Below are 19,026 nucleotides of genomic sequence, written 5' to 3' on the forward strand. Positions count from 1 at the left end.
TATTACTTTTATATCTAAGATATGGTTTGAAAGTAAAAGTTAATGAGCTAAGGAAGGGAAAGTTTAAGATTTCGACTGCTCTAATGACACCTGTCACAGGTAAATTTACTCAGCTGTGGTTTATTAACAGGAATTATGCAATATTCTCTTTATGCTGGCGACTAAACACTACAAACACACCTTGTTTAACGGACCACAATTGTAACTTTTATGACCATTATTGCCATTTAAATTGGGATTATTTCTATTAATTGATGATTAAAAGAAATAATCCCAATGTAAATGGCAATATTGGTCATAAAAATCACAATCAGATAAACTCTGATGAAGAAATGGAAAAGCAAATTCACTGAGACATGAGATACTAAAATGAATTAAGCTGTAATGAACCAAAAAGGCTGAAGTATCTCACTGGAGACAATTTGACATTTTAAAATGTCTATTCTGTCAAAACATTTGGTGTATGATTTTTGGGACTCCGCAACAGGAAAACATTAAAAATGAAAGATATTCTTTTTTAAATCAGACAAAACAGCAGCTTCCATCCAAAGATATCAATATTAGTATTGAACCTGGAAACTCCCGATAAGTAAAGAGATTAAAGAGAGTTTCTGTCTCTTAAGCTCTTAAAGTTGTTGAAGTCTGCAGCAGCCCGGACCAGGAAGTGGAAACAGAAGAGAGGAGGCTACGTTCAATGACTGCGCTTCACGTGTGGCTCAACAATCATAACAATGCCGGAAACTCGAGAAACATGTTAAACAAGTGTGATGTGTTCAGGTGCACTCACTGAGCTGGTTCTGGGCCCGGTGGCTCCAGCGCTGTCTCGGGCCAAGGCTACGATGACGTTGCTCTTCTCTCCCGCCCAGTGGACCACCATCTGGTTGTGGGAGTCATTCAGGTTGGCCTGCGGGAAGGAGGAAATGCATGTCAGGGAAACACTGCACAGAATCTCTCCTCAGACTGATGCAAAGATGAAACTTTGCTGCAGAGACACCGTGGAAGTAAATGGAAAAAATGAAAACAGAAAAAGCAGCAAATGGAAGGATTAAGAGCTCTGATCATTGTAAGAACGCTCGGTGTACTACTGAGCTAATCAATGAAGATTAGCTGGAATTTATCTGCTCATATATTCATCTGTTGATTGACATCTTCCCTTTACAAATGAGAAATTAAATCCATAATCAATAAAACACACCCTGGCTCAGCTGAACTCACACATTGGTTCTGCTGTTACAGTGTTGGAGGATCATGTCTGCAGACCTCAGATATGACGTTAGTCCGACTCTTCTCTCCTCGTGCTCCTGTTACACTGTGTTTTTAGTTTTTAACAACATCATAACCGTCACTTACGGTGTCAGTAACATTCACACTGCACTTTAAACCTGCGTTACAGTTCAGAGTATTTGAATATTACAGCTCAATAAAATTATAATTACTACCTTCACAGTCTTTAAGGGAATGGCAGGTGTGGCCTTTTTATTCTGTCTATGGCACAAACCCATTGGTTCCAATTGAAAGTGCAAATCTTTAAAAACACATCACAAATATTTTGTTTTCTTAAAAAAGGCTGGAAACTATTTGTTTTATTTTATTTTATTTTTTTTTAACAAATATCACTCAAACAGGAGGAAACAGTGAATTTGTTGGGAACTATTTCCTGCTGTGGATGAATACACATTTGGTGTTCTAGTGAGGACCGACTGAGTCAAAATAAACTACAATGTGTGTTTGTACATGTTGGGCCTGGGTGATATCCAAAATGTAATATCTCCATGCAGATCAAATATCACGATACACAATATTATCAAGGAGGAGTTTTAATATAATTATATTGTTATTGTTGTATTTTATGTTTCAGTTCATTTTGTGTTTTTAATAATACATAATTATGTTATTGTTCTATCATATATAAATTATATATAAAAAATATATATATATAAATATCTATATATATAAATATCTTTTTTATAAATAAAAAAATGTTTTATAACAATTATATTGTACTGTATGTTTCATTTATTTTTTTAAATAAATAATTACATTATTGTAGTTTATGTTACATTAATTTTTTAAAATATATTATTATATAATTGTATTTTATGTTTCAGGTATTTTTTTGAATATACAATTATATTATTGTAGTTTATGTTTCATGTGTAAACGATGCTGCCAATAAACAGCAGTTTTATTTAGCACATGCCGAGTTACAATGTGCAGAAAGGAAAGCAGTGAAAAGAAGGTCGAACTGTAGCAGGTGTCACCCAGTGCAATAGTGAGGCTCAGTGATGTAATAGTTTTTTGCCAACGCTGGCGGAGAAAAATGAGCTACACAGACGGACACCAGAAAGATTGGTTTTGGTCTTTTTGATAAAAAATAAACACGACGCAGACTTTTCCTTTAACCGTGTAAACACCTGGCTGATCGAGCTCTGACAGTGTGTGTACGTGCATATGGACGCATCCCATGTGTAGGTTGGATAATGCAACAATAACTTACTCTAAAACACACACACACACACACACACACACACACACACACACACACACGGCCTCCCCTTCAGCGCACCTCCCATCGGGCACATAGATCAATGAAAAGAAATGGGCTATTTCATCTTTTTCATTGTCACTGCCTCGCCATCTCATCTCCTCGCTGCTTTCCTTCCCTTATCTTTTATTGATGATCCTGCGAGGGGCCGGCCTCTGAAAGGACTATATTTTTTTTTTTTGCTTCCAAGCCTTTTTCTGCACTTTCCTAGCGTCTCACACTGTGGAGTAAACAACAAGTATCTCTGCCGCCCCTGTCAGCTGCGATCAGACACAACCCTCGACCCAGTTCTGCTTTGTAACTTCTACTATCACGACAACGATGCGGACGACGGTGCCAAAAAAACGCTGGCGCCTTCGAGAGCACGAGGAAACGGAGCCAAATAAACTATTCATCCTGAAACATGTCAGCAGTTGAGAGCAGCTGCTGCGTCGCTGGGCCTGTCGTGTTGTTAACGTTCGGGTTTTAAATTCACCAACATTCAACAGTAATCTTAAAAAAGTAGACGTGCATCGACAGAAAAGGCAGACACACTAATATCTGCACTCAGAAATCTATACACCAATGCAGCAACAACAGGGAGGGGGGGTTCTGGGAAATGTAGGAAATCATTAAAGGGTTAGACTGCAGAGAGTATTACAATACTTAGATAGATAGATAGATAGATAGATAATGATGATGATGCGTTTTCCTTTAGTGTGACGATGATGTCACCGCGAGGCGACCAGACTGAGTGCCGCGGGCCAGACACACATTAAAGCGTTTCCCCGTGTAGCTCCTGACAAAGGCACGACTATGGGCCGCTGTCAGGACGCCAGCTCCACTGACACACAACCTGCTTTTCAACCTCTGGCTTCAGTAAACAGCCCTCTGCTCTGCCCCCTCCCTCAGGGCCGCCGCCTCGGTGAGAGCCGGGGCTGCCTGTCAGGCCAAGGTGTTGCAGCAGTAAATCTCTGCATTTTCGGCTTCATTGACCGCGATGAGAACAGGCCAAAAAAGAAGAAGAAGAAGAGGGGGGCGAGCAGCTCTGCAGACCAACACGGCTGAACCTAGACATGGATGATGACTGTGGAGGTAAGAACTACCAGCGAAGGGTTAACTCGCCGCTCTGTCCGCAGGTAGTGGCTCAAAATGGAGGCAGCACCACTAAACATTGGCCGTCTCGACCATAATGAGGAGCGCTTGTGTAGCGCACCATAAAAGCTTGGACTTATTTGCGTGTGCAGCGCAGCATCTTTGTTATAAGCTCCATAAACTGCTGCTCTCCGCCTGCAGAGAGCTGGCTGTGTGGTTTGGCTCAGTGCTGTTGACTCACAAGCTCCTTCAAGCTCGGCTGACCTTTTCATGACCCCCCCGACCACACACACACACACACACACACAACACACACACACACACACACACACACACACACACACACACACACACACACACTGACACAGACACACACACACACACACCCACAAGCTTTAAATCACTGTAGGCTTGACCAGCAAGCATTTTCATTTCATTTTCTTTACAGGCGATGTGCACAGCAAACGACGCGTCACAGCCCTGCTGTGGCTGGATGTGTGTGTGTGTGTGTGTGTGTGTGTGTGTGTGTGTGTGTGTGTGTGTGTGTGGTCTCACACCCGGTTCTTCTTGCCCAGCTCTCGTTATCTTTACGCACCGGGTCTATTTTTGACAAAAGTGCCTCGCGTCTTTAAGGCGTGAAATTCATTTTTAATGCTGAATGAGAATAATGAGAAGAAGAAGAAATTTGAGAAAAGGAGGCGGAGAGACGACAGCGCTCCGACTCTGTCTGTGATCACCTACACATAATTCATGATATACAGTTTTACCTATTTGCATATTTCTCTGTTTCTAGTGTGAAATATGATCATAGCTCATAAACAGGCCACTATGTTTACCAGCACTCGTTGTCAAGGTGATGTGCTGCAGGTACAAATCACTATTTTATTATCGCTACGTCATAGGCTTGGGCCGATATTCGATAATATTGAGTATCGCATATGTAATAAAGTCGGAGATGGGTGAGGCGTGCGCGAGTTCACCTTCAGTCACCGTTACGAAATTCAGAACAGACAAAACCGTGGTTTATCTGGCATGTTTCTTCACCTTTCCAGTGTGTATGAATGCATGACGAACTATCAACGTTTCTTCTCCTCTCTTCTGATTGGCTCACCGACCTGTTGTAACTAGAGCTCCAGAGAGAAGCCTGAGAGAGGAAATGTAAAACTACACTGAGATGAACCACAAATATATCTTCTTATGGATCAACCCTTCAAATAAAACGCAGAAGAAGAGGAAAATATGGAGCTTTAAACTGCTCTTGCTGTTACCAAGGTAACCATGGATGTCACCGAATCAGATAGACTTAGCTTAATTACAACAGGCAACAGTTAAACAATCTTTCTTCTGTTGTTAATAAGTTTAACATGATGGTGATTAAAATACTTCAATATCAACATATTAAGGTATTTATAAAAAATAAAATTTTTATAAATATTTCACACTCCAACCAATCAAATAAATGGGAAACTACATCACAACATTAATCTGAGGCAATTATCTCATGGAAACAGTGTCAACGCTGCTTTAGGAGGAGAAGCTGTAGCCTAGTAACAGCAGGAGAGAGACACATGATGAGACAGACGAAGCTCCTTTACCATGATGAAGATGACGGCACCTTCAGACCAATAGGAGCACAGTATAATACTGTGGTATGTGGTATGTTTCCAACATGGGGGGTTGCGCAGAGGTGGTAGAGAGGTGTTCCCATCCGTCAATCATTGTGACAGCTTTCTGGTCAATTTAGGAGTAGGGAGCTGGATGGAGGATTTGGGGGGGGGGGGGGGGGGGGGGGGGGGGGGGGGGGGGCTACTATACAGTCACGGTTTCTGCTCGTCTCTCTCACAGCCACATACAAAATGTATTCGTCTCACCTAAAGCCAGATAGGCTCCACTAAACCCAGCAGACCAGGATTCCTCTCCTGTCAGTGATTGGTTCTGTAGATCGGTGATCCATGATGTGATTTTATCAATAAAACCCACGGTCACACTAAATTGTTTCTCTCTCTGCTGCGCCACCCGCGGCGCTGAGGACTCAACCCTTTTTCTGCAGAACAAAAAGGACAAAGAACAAAGAGCCGTGTTTTCTTACATTATCACTGACCCCGGTTTTATTGGAAGATAACCTCGTGTTGTTCATCCGCTAATTATCTGATAAAACCTCACAGTTTCAAACAGGAAAGAGAAGGCGATCGATTCGCTTTTATTTCCGTACGCTGACGACTCTCTGGGATCCCTCCACCGCGCCAGAGACACGAGGCCTGACTCAGCTGACAGGCGAGGAAAAATAGGCCCTCACACCTTCCTCTCTGGATCTGCTCCATGCCATCGAGATGCAGAGGGATTAATAAATACGCAAAGTGAAGCTGACATTACGGTAAAAATCTTAATCAGGATTATTTTTGATCAATATTGAGATCACGATTATTTAACATGATTACTCACTGACTTTTTGACACATTTATTGAACTTTAAGAAAAAAAAAGGTATTTTTAACTGGACTTTGAAATAAAATTAAATTAAAAAAATTAAAAAGATTAGATAAATAAAATAATAAATAATACATAATATGTAAATATATAATATAAAAATTAATAAAAAATAAATTAGATCAACTATGTTGTAATATTAATGTACTTCCACAACCTCCTGAAAACAACTAAACAAATATTCAGTATATAAAAATGATAAATAAAAATAAATTAGACCAAAATAAATCCGCACCAACAGACTGAAAACTCCAAAACATATATTCAACATTTTGTTAAAATAATTTTCAACATATTCTGCTCAGTAACTCAGTCCAAGGAAATTAAAGGCTGCTCCGACTCAAGATGACGCACTCCTACGTACGTCGCTAACATGCGCCGAGACGTAACCAGGAAGTGGATGGGGCTGAAGGTTTTTACACGGGGGGATGAAATCTGTTGCGACACAATAATCGTTTTATCTCGATTATCCTGTTTTCATAATCGTTGGAAAATAAAACCGTGATCGAAAAAATAAAATTAGATTAATCGCCCAGTCATAGCCGACGTCTGGGCAACATGTGTTGACAGATGCTAAACGGTCGTATATCAGTGCTGGATGATTTATTGGGAATTCATTTTGTGTTTTAGTTCGATCACTGTAAAGATCTTGTATGATTTCTCTCTTCTACATCAGACCTCAGTGTTAACAGCCAGTTACAATAGAAAGATTTGCTTTGAGGCCAAGTGGGAAAATCCTGTTTCATGCTCAAAGTCCTTTGTCTTGCTCGCTCTCACACAGCCCACTCTTTCCCCCTCCTGCAGAACCGCCCCACCCCCCGAGATGCCGCCATATTTCCATTAAAAAGAAGTAAGAAGAAGAATATATATTTTTACAAACATTTGGTTGCACCACCTGACATTTTCAGATCGGTGAAGTTAAAAATACAGTAAAAAAAAAAAGAATGTTTTGCGAATAAGAGTTCAGATTTTGAAAAATATGCATATTATCTATTGTGAAAAAACTTTCTAAAAATACATTTTTAAAAGCTTTATTTGTCATTTACCTTCATTCAACACGCTGTATAAAAGGGGCTTCGGTCTCTCTCACACACGTCTCACCAATCTCCAACTGCCTGCATTCATTAGTGTTATAGATCTGGTTGTAATATGATTATGACTAAATTTAAACACTGATCATTTTACTACTTTTTCCATTTATTTTAATTATTAATTAAAATTCTAAAGTGTGTGGTTAATCATTCATGAGACTGATTTTTATGAGACCGATCTGAAGCCCCTAATTGCACTAGAAAATCTAAGTTTATTGCTTCACCATTATAGATCTGAGAGTCCTAGAAAAGACAGAATCTCACTCAGCACTGCTGTCACAATAACAAACACAGTTTGAACAAGTAATACTGACAAAATGATATTCCTGAGTTTGAATTGAAGAGGACTCCACCAGTTTAACACTGCTGGTACATCTTCTTTAATCTGATCAAGATCCAACTGGGATTAAAGTGTTAAAATTATAATTTGTGGTTTTGAGTTAGTGTGCAGTTCTTTGTTATAAAAGCCAGTTACAGCAGAAACAGGTGGTGCTAACGGTTAGGCTAGCTGAACTGCTGCAGCTGCCGAGCCAACCTCTAAAATGCTGTCCTGCCAGGAACATGCTAACGCTAGTTAATCACAATAGCTCTATTAACAGCTGTGTGCTGTTGCTAATGGGAAAGTTGAATTCACACAGTTTATTCCAGAGACGGAGGTGTTGCACCAACCGTTGCCTCCTTTGTGGAGCAGTTTAGCAGAAGAGGTTAAAGCTCCTCCAGTGTAAAGGTCTGTGTCCATGTGTAGTGTGATTATAGATCAGCTCTAGCTTCTATATTAATACTGTGAAAGTATCAAAGCCTCAGTCCACAGAGAAATGCACACAGCCTGTATTCAGAAACTGAGCCTTAAAACCAGCCGTCAGGACTTCTGGAACTTTGTGATGTCACAACAAAGCAGTCACCAAGCCCCGCCCACCTGGACCCACCATCCAAACCTTGCAGGATTTGGTTTCTCTGAGTGTTTTTACCTGAAATCTGCTGTATTTTCATTGTTTCACGCAGAAAACAGTCAGCCAATCAGAAGAGAGGCTCAGAGCCTCCTCTCTTCTGATTGGCTCACAGACCTGTTGATACTAGAGCTCCAGAGAGAAGCCTGAGAGAGGAGATGTAAAACTACACTGAGATGGTTTTTGGTTCTTAAAACCACAAAAATATATCTTCTAATGGATCAACACTTCAAATGAAACACAGAAGAAGAAAATATGGAGCTTTAAATAAAAGTGGACTGATACTAAACAGCTTAGGGGTTCGCTGGGGGCTTATGGATTAAGACACCAACCACGACCTAAAACGTCCACGATTCAAATTTGACCACGGACCGATCAAATACACAAGCACACATTCCCGGTGAATTACTGAGCAACATGAAGGGGCACATATCTACTGTTTACCTCGTGATGGATGAGACAAAAGATAAAATAGTTGCTGCCGGAAAAAACTTTTAGTCCTGAAAAAGCTGAATCACTTGGCCTGAAATCACTTCACTGTGCCCGAGCAGGAGGTCCGTCACTACTCTGCACTTTCAACTAATTTCCCAGAGCATCGCTGAACCAGATAAACAATCACCGCCTTTCATGCTCTCTCTCTCTCTCTCTCTCTCTCTCTCTCTCTCTAATATCCCACCTTACACATCACTCTTCTCAATCACTTTTAAAACGGCGTGTTTTTCGCCTTTACATGTTTATTTGTGTCAGGCTTTTCTTTTCACTAACAAGCCGTTACATGCAGCAGAGAAACTGGCTGCATTCCTCATTTGCGCTTGGATCCAAATAAAAAAGAAAAAAAAAGGAAAAGCCGCTGGTCTTGTGTAGCTGCGGCGTTTCAATCTGGCCGTCTGACAACAGTTAAGAAGCATCTTCACCGGTTATGCAAGCTCCACTAATGTATATTGCTTATTTAGGATGGGAGCAGAGCCATGGAAAAAGCCCATAAACAGTTTCCTGCAGTGTTTTATATTCACAAAGCGTATTAATTGGCATGGGGAAGTAAAAAAGCCTAGCTGTAATACCATGATAAGTCTTGTAGGATTAGTCATCTACACCAGACAAGTCCAAGCCAGACACATCCTGTCAGAGTATTAGCAATGCATGTGAAACCTGGAAACCACCAAATGCAGTTAAATAAACTCTAGACAATGCTGTTAACCCAGCCTCTTCAGCACCAGCTGGAAAGGTGTAGGGACAAGTGTCACTTCCCATCATCCCGCTGGGGTTAGCTCAGGTTCGATCATTTCAGTTCATTTCAGGCCGTCTCGTCTCAGAACTGTCTGGGAACAGAAGATCTTATAAGGAAACAGAAACTGAACGTACACATCAGGGAAATGACTCTTGATTTGACTTGAGAGGATTTTTTTTTTTTTTTTTTCTTTTTTCTGCATCTCAGGCTTTAGAGCAGATAAGGAAACCACTTTATCGCTATCTGCTGCATTCCTCTCCTTCCTTCCCGCCTTTCTGCCACTGGCAATCTATTGGGGGGGGGGGGGGGGGGGTCGGCCTCGGTGTTTGGTACAGACCACGGAGCGGTGAGGGATTTAACAGACAGATAACAATGAGCTACACCTCGCTCTGACCATCTTTAATTGAAAATCGATCAGGGTTCCAATAAACACACAATCCAGGGCGTCTTTCATTAAGACTGTGTTATAAAATACAGAATCATGAAGGTGTAACCAAAGGGAAGAAGTGTGCGCAACTAGTGGTGGACGATCTTACTTTGTCATATGATCCTACTTTTTTACTTTCTGCAGATGAATCGTACAGATCGCCTCATTAAAAAAGGTTCTATATATAGATATTTAATGTTAAAAATGTTTGTTGTTAACAAAAATGGTTGTGACACAATCCGTAAACGGAGGACAGGACTGGGCTGGAGAAAAGCAGCGTCACAGAAAGCGTCACACTGGCTGAAAGATGCAAAATCACAACTTCCAGTCAAGACTTTCACAATAAAATCCGAGCTGACACAGAATGCAGATCTTGGATTGCGATTATCAGTAAAAAGATTGCGATATGATCTTTCGGCCTGATCACCACGCCAGTGTGTGTAAACCACGGCTGACCAGCGCCTGACCCCGAACACCGTCCTTCTCCAGCACAACAGGACCGACTCAAGTAAAAATCTGAAATCAAAGACATGGAGTAAAACTGGCAGACCAGGTCCAGGAGTCATGCACACACATCCACTCGCACCTTCCTCTGGACCAAAAGGACCTCCACCCAACTTGAGGACAAATCATCAGTCTTGACTTTACGCAGCCACCTCGGTGCATGATGGTAATTCTGATTAACATTCCCCCACATTCAGAACTGAGCTCATTTCCTACAGGGAGCAACAACCAGCTTAGGTATTTACCCCACACTCCTCTCTCCACCTTCCCCTCTCCTCAGCTCTCCATTATTCAGCAGCAAAGGGGGGATGGTGGTGGTGGAGGGGTTGTGTGTGTGTGTGTGTGTGCGTGTGTGTGTGTGTGTGTGTGTGTGTGGGGGGGGGGGGGGGGGGGGCATCATGGCCAACAGAGCATTGGCGGCATAGCCGATCTCAAACAATGACATCATCTCTGCAGGACTGGCAGGCATTGAAGGCTGGCTGCACTCTCACCAGGCGCTGCTGAGCACAGTTTGCATGTGTAAGTTAGCCTGTGCTGTTAGCGACCATTGTGCTAGCGGCTACAGGGAGGAGGCATGACTGAGCCACTGCTCTCAGCGCTGTGTGACAGCAGGAGTGAGACTCTCTTCAGAGGAGCCGTCACTGATAGAAAGCAAGGTGTTGACAACTCCAGACAAAATAATTATCATTTACTTAGGGGGGATGTGGAGGTTGGCCGCTGTGATTGTGTGGAGGACATTAGTTATTGTGTGGAAACGAGGCAGCGGGTAGAAAGAAGTGATAAATATTAGATTCAAGTCTTTGAGGCTGAATCAGACGCCGACAGAAGTTGTTCCGCAACAAAACAGCTCAACAGCAGCAGCACAAAGCCAAAAAGTGAACAGAGGCAAAAAGCTAATGAAGATGTTTCCACACACACACACACACGCACGCACGCACGCACGCACGCACGCACGCACACACACACACACACACACACACACACACACACACACACACGCACACACACGCACACACACGCACACACACGCAGTGGGCTGTTGTGCCTCCAGCCATGAGTGCAGCTTCTGGGAGGCTGATGCTGCTGTAGATCTCTATCCACCATGTTGACAACTTTTAATTTGTATTTTCTTCCCATAAAATGACAATAATCACAATGATCACATCACATCACTGCTTTTATTGTGACGGGGGCTTCTAGTGGCGTCGTAACCCACAAAGAATTATGAGCCGACTCTGCAGTTCCTCTCAGTTTCTATGGAGCTTTTCAACTCTTTGTTCTGGTTTCACATCCTGCGGCTTCACTGTTTTGATTCAGTCTCTCAGCTCTCATCGGCCACAGGAAGTAAACAAAGACGTGCTACGTGCCGCGATCTAAACCGCAGACAAAGTTAGCAACGAGCTACCTTTTTATGGTTGCGTGTTCAGAGGGTTACAGCTTCACCTCCTTAGAAAGGCGAGTACGTGCTGAGGCTACAGCAGCAGCTGTCACTCGTCATGACGAGCTGCTTCCTTGGAAACATTAGAGAAGCTGAAGAGGAACACACATCTAGCGAAGCCACCTTCGCTTCAAATCATACTGTGAACACACTGACTGCCCGGCAGCAGTCTCCTGAAGCACTGACACAAGGTGAAATAATCATCAGTCACCTGGATGTGACTCCAGCTTTACAGGGGCTTCACTTTCACACACACAGGCCTTACAATTTTAATTTTAAAATCAATAAAATTGCCATTTTGCTCATCAGTCTACACTCAATAACTCATAATGACAAAGTTTTTTTGCAGATTTATTAAAAACCAGAAACTGAAATCTCTCATTTACAGAAGTATCAATCACTATTGGCCAGTTTTCATTATAAATACGTGATCTGTAGATCAGCATTAACGCTCCTAGTCACCGATCACCTGTGGTTAATACCTGGTGTCTGCGGCTGAGAGAAGCACTGTGTGGTGTAGTCCCGCCTCCCGCCTTGTTCACTGCGCCACCAAAACAAAACAACATGTCGGCCGTGTGGAACAAGGCGTGAGGGACTGACAGAACGTACGGCGTCTGCAGAGCACGACAAAGATGATCGGTATCAACAAACAGATACGGGACAACATAAAACTCTGTTTTACATTCAGTTTCAATATTTCTGAGATTTACAGAAACTCTTTTACCAGTTACTATAGACCTGGGAGATATCCAACATTTATGTCTGATACAGTCCAGCCAAGTATCTTTGTTTAATATCTTTGTTTTATTATAAAAAAATATTTTTATAATATAATCATATTATGAATTTAATGTTTTAGTTGCTTTTTTATAATATATTTATATATTACTGTATTTGATCTTTCAGATTTTTTATTATATATAACTATATTATTATTTCTTATGTTTCAGGTATGAGGAAGTTTAATTATCACATGCCAAGGTAAAATGTGAAATGAGCAAAGCAGTGAAATGGGAGTCAGAATAAAATAAAATGTGATATTATGAAAAATATCACATATATATCGACTAAAGCCTCTGCAGAACCTGTACGTGGTATCTCCAGAATAGTTAAGGTGGATATTGCCACACAGCGAACCCCATCACCCTGATCTCTCTCACACTACAACAGCAGCAACACTGGACATGAGTTGTGCCACAGACTCATCATCAGACTCAGTTCATTTATACTAAAACTGAAACAGGGGAACCATCACTTCCTCTTCCAAAAACCAAACAGACACTCTATTTTTTCTATTTCTTCTAATTATTGTGTATGATACTGAATACATTAATATATGTAAAAGATTTGAAGGGAAACAGACGAGAGTTCAAATGTACTTTTTTAGAAATTGTGTTTTTGAAATGAGAAGATGGTGGTAAAAATACAGGTTAACGCGCCACAACGTGCAGCACAACCTGCATGTGGCTTCTCACTGTTTATTTACACTCCACACGGTGATTAAGAGGGGTAATTGTAACATCAGGAGACCAGAAATAGCAGTGACACGTCTCTGAACAACAACAACAGCAGCAGCAGCAGCAGCAGCTGGTGAAAGAACAGCAGACACGAGGATTTAAAACTGTTTGACTTTTCACCAGGACGCTCCTCTGCAAACCTGCCTCGTGTTTCTAAACAGTGGAAATACAGCGGATTAATTCCACACAACCGAGCAGCAACAATCAACCACCCAATGTTCCACACGATACGATGACGATGACCTTCTCTCTTTATAGAGCGACGGTCAGACAGGTGCTGATTCTCCTCCACGCTCATTTTATAACAACCTCAAAATGTTCCACAATCCAGTGGCAAGAAAAGTCAGGGAACCGTTTGGAGTTTCCTGAATTTATATATCAATTCGTCTTAAAATATGATCACAACTTCATCTAAATTACAGTTATGAACAATCACAATCTATTTAAGCCGATAAAACACAAATCATTGTATTGTTCGGCTTTAAAAACCGCTTCAGATAGACGTCATTGATTGTTACCATGGTAACGTTGGTCTTAGGCCTGAGTTAGTCTGGGGGAAAGGTGTCTAATGTTTTTGTTTCAAAAATGAGTCAGTCTTTATTTATGTGGAACGGTCTGACTCGCATTAATCTATGAGCAACATGAAGACATGGAGCAAGGCGCCTTCGTGAGACTGGCCCCAGATCAGAGGGTTAGAGACGCTTTCATTTATATCTATACATCTGCTGATGTGAACAATGTCTCACAGAAACAAGATCTCAGAAGTTACAGAGCCGCCTCAAAGAGTTTAGATCTTCATCTGACCACAGTCGACCATATGCAAATCACCGGAGCACGGAGTCGGCGACGCGACGCGACGGAGGAAGCTGCTGCTCTCCAAGTAGAAACTAAGGTTGAACTGTTTGGGAAGAACACGCAGATCTATGTGCAGCATTATGAGCTTCATGATCTGGGTCTTTGGGGGGGGGGGGGGGGGGGTCTCCTCCAGGATAATGTCAGGGTGTCTGTGCACCTGCTGAAGCTCAGGAGAAGCTACAACCCCGAACAGCAAAGTAAATCTACTACAGACAGTAAATCCACCTTCTGCAGCGGCCCAGGCCTTAATCCAGTGGAGACGCCGTGGACTGAGCTGAAGAAAAACACCAGACATCCTGAGAATGTGTCCGAGCTCTACGAGGAAGACGGGTCCAGACTTCCTCCTGAACACTGAGCAGCTACTGGAAGAGCTGGTTTCAGCTCGTTGTGTTCAACAAGGACATGAAACACTATATTTGTTTTGTGTTATTAGCTTAAGCACACTGTGTTTGTCTGCACTCGTGTTCAGGTGCGTCCTGTTTGCTTTAATTATCCTTGAGATGTGTCCACCTGTGGTCGACTGAACTGATTGGACGTACACACCTGTGTATATAAAAAGGTGCACATCAGGACGAAAACCAAACCACAAAGTGCAAGAACTCTCTGTGGAGCTGTGTGATAAAACTGTGGTCAGCCAAAGGTATAAAACTATTTCTAAAGCTCTGAGCGTTCCCAGGAGAACAGTGACCTCAATGATTGTGAAATAGAAGAAGTTTGGAACCAGGACTCTTGAGTTTGGCGTCTGGACAAATTGACTAATGGCCCAAGAAGGACCTCGGTCAGGGAGGTAATCAAGAACCCAATGGTCCCTCTGACAGAGCTTCAGAAGTCCTCTGCAGAGAGGGAAGGACCCGACAGACGGACAGAAGCTTCTAGACTGAAGCCACTTTGAGAGAAAGTTGTATGACGGCGTGCTCGATTTCAAACAGCATTTAACCTCCGACAGCGAGAGGGAAAACAGATTCTCCGTCTCGGCCTGATGAGACAAAGATCGAAACCTTTGGGCAGAACTCTGTGTGGGAAGGTTTCAGCTGCAGGGACAGAGAGACGGGTCAGAACTGAGGGAGGGATGAATCAAGCCGAACGCAGAGTGCACGCAACCTGAGACTCAGGTGATGGTTCACCTGTCGGGAGCACAATGACCCCGGAGCAAACAGCCAGGACAACACGGGAGTGTCTTCAGGACGAGTCCCAGCCGAGGCCCAGACTTAAACCCTGACGACCACGTGACGGGAGCTGAGGGCGGCGGCTCTCAGACGCTCCCCGTCCAATCTGATGAGATAAACTGCTGAAAACGCAGATGAGCGAAGCTTGAAGAGAATTAACCGAGAAGACTTCTACAACAGTAATTAATTAAGCTCCTGAATTTCTTTTGTAAATGGGAGATTTCAGTTTTAAATTTTCAAGAGATTTGCAAAAATATTGTTTTCACTTTGTCATGGTGGGATATTGAGTCTAGATTGATCGGCGAGAAACAGGGCCGCACGAAATGCATTATATTATATTTTGGCAGATACTGTGATTCCAGTTGGATTGATCATTTTTACATTTTATTTTCAATGAAAACATATAAAATTTACCAAAACTTTTGCAGCTCCTGTAATTTGAATTTTCACACTTGGCCATTTGAGATTCTGATTATATTTCTGAAACCACTCTGTTAACGAATGTGGAGGTTTAAAAAACATTTATTAGGTGAAAACAATGACGGCTGAATTCCATTTAGCTGCTTCAGGCTTAAAGTCCTGGTGTCGTTCACGCTGCCATCACTGTCAGGGCTTTGCTGAGACACCTGAATGTTATTAGTAACACACCTGAGCTTTTCCTACTGTGACGACTCAAAATGTCTGCTGGTATAATAGTATAATATATAATAATTAATATATAATCATTTTCAAATCTTTTCAAAAAGTGGAACCTCCTGGGGAACGCAGTCAAATATTTCCTGGTTCAAGCTTCTCAAATGTGAGAATTTGCTTATTTGGATGCAACACAAGCTCTTTTGAAGACGTCCACTTGGTGCCTTCGGGATTATTTCACCGTTTTTCCAACATCTTATCAACTAAAAAAAAAAAATGACTTGAAAGTTAAAACTTTTAACTCTTGGTTATTTTGTTCTGCTCCAACCAAAACGATGCATGTCCAAAAGAAGAAGAAAAACAACTAAGTTTTCTAAAAAGTTTTGTGATATTTTACTGGGTTTCACTTACAGTTACTTTGACTCTAAGGGATCCATGACTGGGGAACTCCTGCTGTTAACAAACTTTCCAAAATTTCAGCATTTCCTCTTGAGACAGCAGAGAGAGCAGCTTCAAACCATTTCGTTGCCACCTACACTTCGCTTCCTGTTCTCTTCTACTGACAACAACAACAACAACAACCACAACAACAACAACCATATTGTTTCATTTTCCTGTTCACAAACCACAACACCTGGAAGCTCACAACCTTTACAGACTCTTAAGTGTTTTCTGGTAACTTTGGCACACATTTAATCTCCATATTTCCTGGTTAATTCTTACTTTTTGTGTACTTTCTGCATCTAATTCACTGCCACAGACAGGTTTCCATTAACAGACTTTAAAAAAAAAAAAGAAAAAAGAAAAGAGAAAGCAAGTATGAGAGCTGGCATTCATTTGCACACATGTTTAGTGAAGTGTAACGCAGTGTAGCTGCACTGGAAACACCAGGTGAACTGCTCTGTTCGTCGCTTTGAGGTTAAAACGAGTCACTTTACGCCGTTTTCCCTCCCGACGACCGTGAACACAACCGGAGCCACTTCAGCAATAAAGGTGCAAAGAAATGATGTGACTTAGAAAACAACAGTAACAGTGGGGCTTGCGTAATTTTTCTTGCAAGACATCTTTGCCAGCTAAGGGCCAGTCTGAGGTGATGCACAATGTTCCGACTGTAAGTGAACAGGATCACCGGGGATGCTCTACATTACCTGCCCGTACACCTTCGGCATGGTCGATTCTCCGGTGCTCCGGCGGCTTCGATGCTGCGGGTAGGTGCCGGAGTCTGACCCGCCTTCGGAGGCACCGCGGTCGGCCAAATGCAGCGCTGGAGCCGCGGCGCCTCCTCCATCTCCGTCTGGGAAATCCTCATTCGCTTCTATCGTGAAAAAGCCTCTGTTTTGAGGCAGCACGTAGCTCTGCTCCGGGTGAAGACGAAGGGTCGACGAATTTATTCCAGCGACCCCGAGGACTAATAAATACAACGAACACCGAAGAGACGACTGCATCCTGCCCGCTTGTGTTATCGCCATGTTTGTGTACGTTTGGCTCTGGGTTAGGTAAGACTGAAGAGCTCCTTCTACAGGCGGCGATGTCCCCGGTGCTGCGTTCACGAACCATGGGAATGTCGGGAAGATTAGCATTCCCACCACAAAGCATGCATCTGTCGGCTTAGTGGTACACACAAAAGGCAGCTAGCAAGCCTAAGGTGTTCCACGCATTTTTTTTTTAGTTTTTATTGTTTTTTATTGAAAGACAAAAATAAAAGAGAAACACACCATTAAAAACGCACGAATAAAAAAAAACAATAATAAAAAATAAAATTTAAAAAAACACATGAAAACAGAAACAAACGTCACACAGCCATATTCAACCTACTCATATGTAAATGTTATATGTGTTCATACAGTATATTGATTTTCCATATATATGAAATATAAGAACATTTAACCTCCTAAGACCCGTGTATTTTTAATTTCTCTTTGCTATTTAGGCTGATTGGGACCTGATGAGTGTAACAACAAAGAATTATCTTTTTACATGATGTAGTTTCTGAGAAAAATGATGTCCACATATGAGGACATTAGTTTTAAATTTCGATAGAAACCAATAAAGAGACAATTGAGTAATGATGTGCAAAACTATTTATTTGGTGCCAGAACACAGCAGCATTTTCCTGAGTGCAAAAACAAAATGAGAAAGAACAATTGTGCCCCTTTGAGCAATATGGCTCATTTGAAGTACTGCTAACAGTTGCAGAAAGACGTATGTCTGTAACGAAGTAAAAAACATTCAGAACATTTTGCATTGTTACTGTTCTAAACTGTTCATTTCAATTTCTGAACATGGCTCATATGTGGTCACCAGGCCCTTGTTGAGAAAAAGTTAGTATTGTGGTCTAGAGAACCCAAAATGTGAGGTCCACATATGTGGACGCCAGGTCCTAGGAGGTTAAAATGAAAATATATATTTAAAAATTGATATGAAACGTGTTAGAAATTGTATCTGTATGCTTGTATTTAGACATATATTATGTATGTGCGAGATGGGCATGTTTGAAATCAATAAGAAAAACATATGTAGGCTTCTAGAATTTTTTATATGTATGTTTATGTATGTAAATTACAATATAAATTGAATATATTTCGTTAATATATATGGTTGCAACATGTTATACCATATAAAAATGCATCATATAGATATTGTTAATATATGCATATACAAATTGTGTGTGCATATTTCATGTATTGACATTATTGTGAAAAGAAACGTAAGAATGATACATTTATGTAAAATTAAGGACAAGCAGAAGCATTTTACTCACTAATAACAACAACAATAATGATAATAAATGAATAATGTGCAAGTATTAGGCTCCTCACCTGTTTTAAATCTTAATCCTGTTTCTGTTTCTTATGGAAGAATTTTTTTTTATGGAGAAATGTCTGGTTTTGACTGTTCCAATCAATGACCATTGATTTGCTGCATTGCCCACAATGGCCTAATATACCCAGAGATATTAAATGGATATTTACGTCTGTTTAAAAACTATGATATCAGTATATATCATTATATGGCCCCAAACCTAGGTCCCCAGTAAAGTTTCAAGAGTGTGAGAGTCTCAAATAAAGTTTCAGGTCCTTGAGGTCAAGTTTTCATAAACAAATTGCAAGTTAAG

The 19,026-nt window shown here is 41.4% G+C and overlaps 1 protein-coding gene across 1 annotated transcript in view; it reads right to left on the minus strand.

Moving 5' to 3' along the window:
• sorl1 (sortilin-related receptor, L(DLR class) A repeats containing) overlaps window positions 1-18,799 on the minus strand; it is a 79,694-nt gene extending 60,895 nt beyond the window's left edge. Inside the window, exons 1-2 of the mRNA XM_056373555.1 lie at window positions 17,060-18,799; window positions 788-904 (exon numbers count right to left, since the gene is read on the minus strand). Of these exons, the coding sequence (XP_056229530.1) occupies window positions 788-904; window positions 17,060-17,491 (549 nt within the window). The 5' untranslated portion in view covers window positions 17,492-18,799. The remainder of the gene's footprint in view (window positions 1-787; window positions 905-17,059) is intronic.
• Window positions 18,800-19,026: the final 227 nt, after the last annotated feature.

This window comes from Seriola aureovittata, chromosome 4 (assembly GCF_021018895.1).
Source record: "Seriola aureovittata isolate HTS-2021-v1 ecotype China chromosome 4, ASM2101889v1, whole genome shotgun sequence".
Taxonomy (NCBI): domain Eukaryota; kingdom Metazoa; phylum Chordata; class Actinopteri; order Carangiformes; family Carangidae; genus Seriola; species Seriola aureovittata.